The following is an 11,298-nucleotide window of genomic DNA, read 5'->3' as shown; positions in this document are numbered from 1 at the left end:
GGTGGAGGCTGCAGGGAGGTGTAAGAGTCATAACATCAGGGTGTGGGTGGGATGAGCAGAAAAGATGATCAAAGTACTCATTAAAGCATGGAAAAGTAACTAATTCTGTTAAAGGACTTTCTCCTTCCAATCTAAACTTTACTTTCCTTACCTGGAATTTCAATCCATTTGCTCTCACTATCATCAGGTATATTTTAGCATTAGAATCAGAGAAAAGAAATCCTTTTATGGCATAGAAAAATACTTTTAGCACCTGGGTTTTGGTCTGAAGGAGAGGTATGCTAGAGAGAAACAGATAGGCTGTTAAGGCTTATCTGTGGGCTAATAGATGGGAGTGGCAAGGTATTCATTGTATTAAATAAAGAGTGAGGGAAAATTAATCAGCAGCCTTGAATGTCTTGTGCACAAAGTCTAGCACTTGTGAAGAAGGTACAAAGTAGACCGTTTTTCACCCTTGGGGAAACTCAGCCTTCTGAAGGAGATAAGACTATCCCTATACAAGACACATAACAGTCATCTGTAACCCCAAACTGATAGAGCCAGGTAAAACTCTACAGGGTGTTGGGGGAGATGCTGGAAGAAATAAGGTAGATGGAGCTAGAAGTTTAAGGAAGAGGTAAGTTTATAGTAGGATGTAGAAGGCAAGGAGGAAAATGGAAAGCAGAAATGTCATGGGAACCCTTTTCAGAGGTATAATGACCTATTAAACCAAAGGCTGGAAGAAATAAAGTATTTGCAAATATAATAGGAATTCAGGGGAAAGATTCCTCTAGGGACGTGAATGGAGTCTTGAAACTTGGGTAGTATTTTAAGATGCAAAGTGGAGAGAGTTAAGCGAGACAGAAATGAGCATAAGTGTTCCCATTAGGAATAATGGGGCCAGATTCTGGAAGGTCTTGAAAAACAGACCCAAGATCAACTTGGCGCAGTAGGCAGTAAATGGGTCATTCCAGGATGGGGAGACATTAGGAAATGATAATACAGGAAGAGTTCCCAAGGCTTGTCCTAGGGAACTTGGATTATGTGCAGAGGCAAATAGGGATGTAAAGTTTCTAAGTAAGGAAAGGCCATGGCCACAAAGAGGTTGCTATAGCATTAAGACTGACAAGTAGGAGCAGGCCCTGTGGCCGAGTGGCTAAGTTCTCACACTCCGCTTTGGCGGCCCGGGGTTTCGCCAGTTCAGATCCTGGGCATGGACATGGCACCGCTCATTGGGCCATGCTGAGGCGGTGTCCCACATAGCACAACCAGAGGCACTCATAACTAGAATATACAACTATGTACTGAGGGGCTTTGGGGAGAAGAAGAAGAAAAAAAGAAAAGACTGACAAGTGGTTTCTTTGTAGGAAGTTATGAGAGACCCTGTGAGTAGCCAGTACAGCTCCTTTCTTTTCTGGAGAATGCCTATTCCAGAACTGGATCTGTCGGAGCTGGAAGGCCTGGGTCTATCAGATACATCCACCTACAAGATCAAGGACAGCAGCGTTGGCAAAATGACCGGGCAAGCGACTGAAGCAGAGCAGGAGAAAAACCCTGAAGGCGATGCCCTCCTTGAGTACAGCACCTTCAACTTCTGGAGAGCTCCCATTGCCAGCATCCACTCCTTCGAATTGGACTTGCTCTAAGCCCAAGACTTCTCTCTCCCACAACCTTGCCCTCATTGTCTTCTCTTTCAAGCCCCTTCCTTTCCACCCTTCTCCCCTTTTAATCTTGCTCTCTCCCCTCTATTGTATTGAGGTGGTGCTGATGAATCTGCCAGAGTTGTGTTGTGTTACTTATTTATTTATTTATTTATTTATCTATTTATCCATTTTTCTTTCTTTCTTACCAGTTTCTCTCAAAAGCCCTCAAGCCACAAAGTAGAGGGTTCAACCAATGGAGTATTGGGTCACAGGGATTCCTCCTTTTCCCCCCAGATATTAATTTCAGAAAACAGTCTTGATGGGGGCACTACAGAGTAGTATAGTAGTGTAGTAGTGCAAAATGGAGGACTGATTTTTCACTTCCTTTTAATCTGCTTCAGAGATTGTTCAAACCTTCCTAATTTCCTGCTTCAGGCCAGTAAACACAAATATTTCTTCAAGGGTTGGTGAAAACCTGTTTTAATTTGAGATTATCTTCTACAAGACAGGATTTCTAAAAGGCGAAGGTGATAAGTAAGAATCTTGCTTTTTTGATCTTGCTCCTTCTTGTAACACTCTTTTCTCAGAGAAATTGGGAGTAGTTAAAGGTATAAAACAAGAGGAAATAATACATCATGGAAAATGAAAACAGGGGAAAGCACTGAAGCATTTTAGTAACAGCTACGCTCTCTCAAAAGGGTGTTGCTTCTTCAAGCCTACTCACATTATAACTTTGCTCCTGTGGGTTGAAAACTCTAGCTGAGGAAAATCATTCCGATTTCAAATCTTAAGATGTAATCTTGCTGACTATTATGATAACTTCTAAGGTTTTGATTCCATTTCTAAAAGGAAAGCGTTTGGTTCTTAGTATTTTAGTCTTGTCCTCCTACATTCGCAGTGTATAATTCTGATCAACGGGCCTCCGGCAGTTCTTCAGCCACCTTGAGACCATGAAATGAACAATCACATTCTGACCCTGCAACTTGTCCCCACTCCTTCCCAAAATTATTGCTGCTGATTTGTGCTGCCATTAACTCATTTCTTTAATAAAGACATTCAATCCCAAGACTGGATTCTAGTTTTCTCTCTTTTCACAGGGAAGCAGTCTACACGTCAGAAATTAGCCTTGCCTTCAATTCAGCTGATGTATTTTACCTAATATTCAACTTTGAGGAAGAATAATTTGAGTAGCCTTTATACATTAATATGATGAACTTCAGATTGAACAGATAGGTAACCAAAAAAAGGGCGAAATCAACTTAAAATTATACAGTATTTAGGGAGAAAGCTGCAACCAACCACTCTTCTGCTTGCCGACTGACTATCAACATATCTGAGGTAATAATTCTAGATGCCTCAGAAGGCACCTATGGCACCAAATCTCTTCATTATCGCAGCCTAGGCACCTAAGAAAATAAACTAATTCACCCAAATATGTTACCTGCTTATTTATAACTCATTTCAAAGAAAAACTATCTGGACCAATTCACACATAGCTTTTGGGAGCTTACTATGTTACAGACACTGAGTCAGACAATGTAAGAGGATGTAAACAGGAATGAGACAAGAGTTTGACTCAAATTTAAAACAAGAGGCCTAAAATACCAATATGGGTAGTACTCGGGCACTTTGCCATAAGTAAAGATGATATGAACAGGATGATCTAGATAAGTTCAGAGGAGGAGACACGTAAATTTTCCTAGTAGGTTTTGAAAGGCCCACATCAACGACAAAAGCCAAAATCTAATAAAGAATGGAGCTGTGATTTGTCTTTCTGTTTTTACTTATTCTTGAAGGTCTTTCCCAACCTCTTGCTGTCCTTTAGTCATGGCGATTGGCGGGTGGAGATGGGAATCAACTGTTTGGTAAATAAAACGCCTAAACGGATTTGCACACTCATGCTCCATCCTCTTCCAGGGCCCCCACCCCCAAAGAAACGACTTGTTTCCACTGTTCGCGCTGACAGCTTGGCTCTAGGATCCTTAGATTCAGGTTGTAACCGTAAATAGGTCCGTCAGGCACCAGAGCTCAATTCACACGCAAAGCCAGGAAAGTCCCAAACAACTTCATCCGAGGTTGAGAAGGAAACAATGTTTCCCCATCAACCCTAAAGCTGGCCCCCCAAGAAGTAACAGAGGTGACGCAAAATCCGACTTTCCCTAAGCGCTTTGCCGGGCTCCTGGCGCCAAAACAAACCATCGGGTCCGTCCCCTACCGGAACTATACGACACGTAAGCCGCGTAATCAACAGTCCTCCGCCTCGCTAAATAGTCCTGACTAGGATATCTCGGATACACAGCTTTTCATCTCAAAAGACCTTCCGGGAATTGAAAACAAGCGTTAGAGGTGCATCACCCTTCTATTCGAATAGAAATGTGGATTTTCTAATCATTTTCTCCACACAGATTCCTCCGCCAGAAATTATATCGCTGTCTTCACTTCCGGGTCCGCCATTTTGTTACCTCCATTTCTCCACGAGGGGGGGTTCAAGGCCCCCCAAATATGCATATATGAAAAGGCCAAAAAGTAACCGTCACTGACAGGGAGTCTTAACTAGAGAAGAAAACGGGACCAAACTGGCAGGCTCGGTGAAAGCGCAGCCGGCAGCGTCCCGGACGAGGTGAGGGGGAAGAAGAGATGCGTGGACTCTGGGGGGCGTCAGGGCTCGAGGGGAGAGTGCCGTGAGAAGTGGCACCGCTTCCCAGCCCGGCCGCGGACTTCTGGGTGCAGGCGGAGCGGCGCCCCTTCACGGGAGCGGGGGCAGCTGGGGGAGGGGGACGGAGAGGAAGGGGATGCTGCCGGGAGGAAGGGGAGGGGACTGGGAGGAGGTGAGGAAGGGGGTGGGTGTAAGACCTGGGGCTGGGGAGCTGGACCAAGGGAAGCCCAGGCCACAGAGGTGACCACCAGGGGGCAGCGCGAGCCCGGGCCGGAGGCTGCCCCCTGCGCGGAGACCTTGGCTCCAAATCGACTCTTCTTGCAGAAAGACAGAACATTGCTGTGAGGACCTGGAGGATTTGTGCTAGAGGAGCACACGGGGACTCTACCTCTCCGGCTCCAGTAGTAGCCGAAAGATAAATAGCGAGCTCAGGAGTCGGAACAGGAGCAGGGAAGGGCCCCCGCCTCCAGGTCTCGCACAGTTGTTTGTACAGCTGGCGGCCCAGTGGGGACGTGTGCAGTAGAAAAAAAAAAGTCGTCAGACCGTGGCTTCTTCGAGTCGAATTCTCCTTCCCGTTAGCTTTCTCCTCTGCTCACAGATTTCCTTGAGCCCGGCGAGATCATCCCATTCTTCTCCCTCGTCCCAGAAGGACTTCTCTTTTTCTCTCTAAAATACCTGTGGAAAAGAACATTCTGTGGCTTACCTTCAACATTTAACAACGTTTCTCGCCGTCTGGGATCCTATTTTCCTCCTACCGTTTGACCCCGCCCCAGTCCAGTAGAGATGTTCTTCAGCATCTTTTCTCATACAGGCTTTGGTAACAGTGAAAGAACTGCCCCGCCCAGATCCCTGTATCAACAAACGGTAATTACTGTGATAATAGAGTACTTTGTTGTCAAGAGCTCAAGCACTTCATCAATTATTAAAACACACTTCTTGAAAGGCCTTGTGTGTTTGTTTGGGAGGCAGAGTGGGTGCTTTGTTATTTTATTAATTTCCAAAATCCTAGGAGGCAAGTTAGATAAGACTTTGTTTCTTCTCTTTATATATTGGGAAAGTGGAGGCACACACAGTAAAGGAGAATGTTTTCCTTTTGTTTTTAGTAATCAGGGAGCTCAGAAGCGCCTAGACTGTCCTCTTGTCTCTTAGACTATATCTCTTGCCTAGTGGATGCTGCCAGTGTTGACATAGGATACAGGGAGAATGGCACATAGTCCCTCCAGGATGCTGTTATTTTAAAAATACTTTGTATTTTTACTTAAGGTAGCTGCTTCAGGTTAACTCAAAAGAAAAGAGTAACTGAGAATAGGGGGAGAAAAGAGGCTTGAAGAACACTTTTCTAGGAGACTTTTTTAATATCAGGTGATGAATATAACACTCTATTTACATTCTACTCCCAAAGTTTAGCTATATCTTTTTTTTTTTTTGAGGAAGATTAGCCCTGAGCTAACATCTCCCAGTCCTCCTCTTTTTGCTGAGGAAGACTGGCCCTGAGCTAACATCTGTGCCCATCTTCCTCTACTTTCTATGTGGGACGCCTGCCACAGCATGGCATGCCAAGCGGTGCCATGTCAACACCCAGGATCCAAACTGGCAAACCCGGGGCCCCCTAAGCGGAACGTGCGCACTTAACCACTGCGCCACCGGGCCAGCCCCTTAGCTATATCTTTGTGTAGTAAGAAATAAGACTTTTCATGGCCTTAAGAATGAGATGACAGGGGCTGGCCCCGTGGCTGAGTGGTTAAGTTCTCGCACTCTGCTGCAGGCGGCCCAGGGTTTCGTTGGTTCGAATCCTGGGCGTGGACATGGCACTGCTCATCAAGCCACGCTGAGGCAGCTTCCCACATGCCACAACTAGAAGGACCCACAACTAAGAATATACAACTATGTACCAGGGGGCTTTGGGGAGAAAAAGGAAAAAATAAAATCTTTAAAAAAAAAAAGAATGAGATGACAAAGTTGGGTCAGTTACTGTTTAGTGGTACTGATACACAGACTCATAAATATAATTAAAGAAAAGTGATAAAGTTGACATATAAATGAAGGCAGACTACAGTGGAAAAAGTTAACTGCTCAAAAATATTTTGCAAGAGTTCAGGTATTGAAGACACCAGTTGCAGTGGGATAAAATTAACTTATTTAAAGGATCTTGTTTTCCAGAAGTATCAGCTTCCCAGGAATGTGAAGCAAACCCAGTTTCTCCTTAAGCAGATACCTCACCCTTCAACTGAATATTGTTTTGTGGTAGAGAATAGAGCTGAAATTTGATTATTAGGATAGTTTAATCCTGCTTTGGGCTAGCATTCCTGAACATCTCAATGTAGGGCATTCTTTCCTTTTGTGATCAATTATTGTAAAGGTGTTTAAGGCTTGGCAGTATACCTTTCATATTTACTGTAATTTGAGAAAATATGGAGTCATTTCTGATTGATATAAACCACCTAAAAATTTGTTCTTGTTTTTAACTATTGGTAATAAGAATTAAATTGAAAGGCAGTTTTGATTTTTTTGTTTTCTTTTTTGAGGAAGATTAGCCCTCCTCTTTTTGCTGAGGAAGACTGGCCTTGAGCTAACATCCCTGCCCATCTTCCTCTATTTTATATGTGGGATGCCTGCCACAGCGTGGCTTGCCAGGCAGTGCATAAATCTGCACCTGGGATCCAAACCGTTGAACCCTGAGCCGCCAAAGTGGAACATGTGAACTTAACCGCTGCACCAGCAGGCTGGCTCCAGTTTTGATATTTTAAAAGGAAGATAGCCATGGAGAAATGTGAAGTATCAGTTTTTTGTGACAAGGTTTTGCTAATCATTTTTTCTCTAGGGTTTTCTTGAGTTGTAAAAACTGACACCTAGATCAGATTAGAGAAGTTCACACTTAAAGTTCATCCTCTGCTCCCGAACATACCCATTTAGAGGGCCTGGACTGGAGCCTCAGGTATATTCATTCTGAACAGACTCCCCTCCTGGTCTCCTGTTTGAGCACAATGCTGTATGATATAGAACGGAAAATTACATTACATAGTGGCTGAATGATTTGCTTAAGCCAATGATTCTCAAATTTTCTGGTTTCAAGACTCATTTATATTCTTAAAAATTATTGGCAGCCCGGGGTTTGCCGGTTGGGATCCCGGGTGCAGACATGGCACTGCTTGTCAAGCCATGCTGTGGTAGGCGTCCCACATATAAAGTAGAGGAAGATGGGCACGGATGTTAGCTCAGGGCCAGTCTTCCTCAAAAAAAAAAAAAAATTATTGAGGACTCCAATGTGTTATGTCTATTGATATTTTCTGTTTTAGAAATTTTTAAGTGTTCATTAATTAAAATACAATAATAAATCCATTACATGCTAACATAAATAACACATTTTTATGAAAAATATATCTTCCAAGTTAAATAGTGAGAAGAATGGAATTTATATTTTTGCAAATCTCTTTAACTTCTGGTTTAATAGAAGACTAGCATTTTCATATGTATTTCTGTGTTCAATCTGTTGCAATATGTACTTGGAGAAGGGAGGAGTATTTTAAAAGCTTTTTCAGGTAATTACGGGTATTCTTCTTTGATGCTACACAAAAACTTGACAAGTGACAGTTTCTTAAAAGTTAGTTGCAATAAGGAATCTGAAACCACATCAATGAAATTTTTATACTCTGTTACCTTAAAATCTGTTGCTCTGGGGCCGGCCCGGTGGCGCAGCGGTTACGTTCTCACGTTCTGCTTCGGCGGCCCGGGGTTCACCGGTTCGGAACCCCGGGTGCGGACATGGCACCGCTTGGCAAGCCATGATGTGGCAGGCATCCCACATATAAAGTAGAGGAAGATGGGCATGGATGTTAGCTCAGGGCCAGCCTTCCTCAGCAAAAAGAGGAGGATTGGCAGCAGATGTTAGCTTAGGGCTAATCTTGCTCAAAAAAAAAAAAATCTGTTGCTCTGTCTTTCACTTTGAATGAATCTTTTTACCCATGTATGATTTTATAACTTGCGTTGATCATTTGGAAAATGTTGGGCTTCTGGCGACTCTGAAGCTGGGGAGATCCCAGCTGGGCTGAGGATCTCACTGTCCTTGTAGCCCTTCAACCTTCCCCCAAAGCCCCTCAATAAAATGGCTTGATCCCCGAAAAAGAAAAATATTGGTTCACCAAATTATGCAGATCATTGAAATGTTTATCCATTTTATTATACAAGTGCAATATAAAAAAAGCACATTCGTTAGTATCACCACTAATTTCATCAGAAAAGTTTGTAGTAAGCTATCAACTTATGGTGATAGATATAGGTTTCTCAAAATTCTAATTTTTGCTTGAAAGCTCCAATTATAATTGATAATTGGCAATAAATACTGTCAATTGTTTTCCTTGAAGTGGCAGGCTCATGTTCATTTTTGAAAAAGTGTCTCCTGTATACCCCAGTCTCAATATCACATGGTTTGTCTATTCATAATTCTTTCATGTAACATAATATTTCTACCCATGGTCATTTCAAAGGGATAAAATGCTGTTTTATTGATTCCTTAAGCTAGAAAGGTGGTAATGTGTTTTCACGTTACCACCACATATTTCCAAAGTATTTTTCTGGAGACTGAAAGCAAAGGAACCATTGTTTGGGTCCTGAAACGTTCCCAGGTACCTGATTGTTCGTGTTAGATGAGGTAGAAAGGCAGTGCCCTACCAGATAGTCAGCTTGAGAAGTATCCTGCATATATTCAAGTACAAGAGGTCTTAAAACATTTTACAGGCAGCTAACTTTCCTTGTGTTTAAGTTATAGCTTCCTGAAAACTTTTGTTCCTATGCATAAAAATGTCTTTGGTGGACCTGGGGAAGAGGTTGCTAGAAGCAGCGAGAAAAGGCCAAGATGATGAAGTGAGAACGTTGATGGCAAATGGTGCTCCATTCACCACAGATTGGGTAAACTGTCTTAATTATTCCCAGCATGTGCTATTACCAACCTTTTTCTTAAAAGCTAAACAAACTTTATGGGTTTTTCTTCATTCCTTTTCTGTCTCGTTCTCCCTACAAGATTTTATTTTCTTTGTCTCATCTGAATATATGGTTTTCTTTTTCTTTTAGTTTTCCAAATTGAAAGAGTCTCCTGTGGATATATAGGTGGTAATTGTAAGGTATTATATACTTGTGATTTTCTATAATGCTTTTTAGAGTATTTTCTAAAGGTTTAATTCTCCTTGGAGTGTACTTGGATTATAGGCTTTTGTAATTAGCTAGAAATTAAACAAAATCAGTATAATAAGAGTGCATTTTTAAACTAATAAAGTCCTTATTTCTTTTTCTCTAAAATGTCCTGGTTAATAAGGAATGGTCTAGCCATTTTGTTTTCTTTCCCACTGTTAAAAAACATTAAAGAGGAAAGTGTAATTTCATAAGCCTAGACAGCCAGCTTGGAGAGCAGAGAGTTTCAGAAGATCCAGGTCCATCTTCTGATGTGGGTTTGCTTAGCATTCATAGATTTTGTAAGCATTGCCTTATTTTAAAAGTTTGATGAGTGAGTGTCCTCTGTTCTGGGGTGATTAGTTCATAACTTTAAAAGCCAGCAGGTTCTTAGCACTTCACAAAAAGGAAGAAAAGGAAACCCATGAGATTAGCATTTCTATAAATAGGCCTGAAAAGAGCAATGTGAATTAAATCCAGTCATGCAGAGAAGCTGAATATATGAAAAGCGAAGAATAAACGAAATAGGCTTAAAATAAAGAGCGTAACACAAAGGAGCGGATCTCTGGTCAAAATGGATGTCCATAGATAACTCTTAAAAGATTTGCTTTAAGATGATACAGACCTCCTTATTGCTATTGACACACCATTCCTAAATTTATATTGCCTCTTCATCTCATCAGTCTTTTTGCTTTGCTTTACTGTGGGAACAAACTCCTATTCCAACCAGTTCCACATGTAACTTTCTAATCTCTGCCCTCTTCCTAAGAATTGTTTTGAACCTGCGTCTATCCCTTCCCTTTACCTCACTCAGAATGCTCTTGTCTATCCATTTTTCTTTTTCTTTTCTTTTCTTTTTTGAGGAAGATTGGCTCTGAACTAACATCTGTTGCCAATCTTCCTCTTTTTGTTTGAGGAAAATTGTTGCTGAGCTAACATCTGTGCCAGTCTTCCTCTGTTTTATGTGGGATGCCGCCACAGCGTGGCTTGATTAGTGATGCTCAGTCCACGCCCAGGATCCAAACCTGTGAACCCTGGGCTGCCAAAGTGGAGCATGCAAACTTAACCACTATGCCACCAGGCCGGCCCCTGTCTATCCATTTTTTCACCTCCTTCTAAGCCCTGCCTAAAATCATGTCCTTTAGGGGATCTTATCTGATAAGTCCACCTAACTTAAATCCATTATACTTAGCACTTATTTAATTGGTGGTATATTTGTTTGCCCATTAGTATATTAATTTTTCAATTAAACCATTCCTTCAGTCCTATCTGTCCAACCAGATTCTCTCTCTAAGGACAGGAACCGTAGAATTCACCTCTTGTTCATTTGTATGTCTCCAGTAATGATTTAGGACTCTGTACACAGTTGATATTCAATGAGTATTATTTTCCCACAGCTTGGAACATCACCCCTCCACCTTGCAGCCCAGTATGGTCATTATTCCACAGCAGAAGTGCTCCTTCGAGCAGGAGTTAGCAGGGATGCCCGGACCAAAGTGGACAGGACCCCCTTGCACATGGCTGCGGCTGATGGACATGCGCACATCGTGGAACTGCTTGTTAGGGTAAAGCGAGAATAGAGGCTGGTCTATATTGTAAAAAAGACGTCCATCTCCTGTTTTCTTACTTAACCGGGTGGTAGGAAACTAGGTTAGGAAAGATTAAGTTTAGGACAGTTTATACCATTGAGTTGCATCTCTTTCAAGAGTAATCATGGCTATGAGGATTTTTCTTCTAATTTTTTAAAGGCTAAACAGACTTTATTAATTTTTCTTCATTCCTTTTTTGCAGGTGTTCTCTGAACTTATGCCTATTTTTTCAGGCAGTCAGCTCTTGTTAATAAGTGCACTGAAAATC

At 42.1% G+C, this 11,298-nt stretch overlaps 1 protein-coding gene across 1 annotated transcript in view; it reads left to right on the top strand.

Moving 5' to 3' along the window:
- Positions 1 to 3,613: 3,613 nt before the first annotated feature.
- GABPB2 (GA binding protein transcription factor subunit beta 2) overlaps positions 3,614 to 11,298 on the top strand; it is a 28,291-nt gene continuing 20,606 nt past the window's right edge. Inside the window, 6 exon segments of the mRNA XM_046682278.1 lie at positions 3,614 to 4,242; positions 4,877 to 5,142; positions 9,038 to 9,183; positions 9,346 to 9,357; positions 9,360 to 9,395; positions 10,839 to 11,006. Of these exon segments, the coding sequence (XP_046538234.1) occupies positions 9,076 to 9,183; positions 9,346 to 9,357; positions 9,360 to 9,395; positions 10,839 to 11,006 (324 nt within the window). The 5' untranslated portion in view covers positions 3,614 to 4,242; positions 4,877 to 5,142; positions 9,038 to 9,075.

This window comes from Equus quagga, chromosome 13, assembly GCF_021613505.1.
Source record: "Equus quagga isolate Etosha38 chromosome 13, UCLA_HA_Equagga_1.0, whole genome shotgun sequence".
Taxonomy (NCBI): domain Eukaryota; kingdom Metazoa; phylum Chordata; class Mammalia; order Perissodactyla; family Equidae; genus Equus; species Equus quagga.
This window is presented reverse-complemented; position numbering and strand designations above follow the sequence as displayed.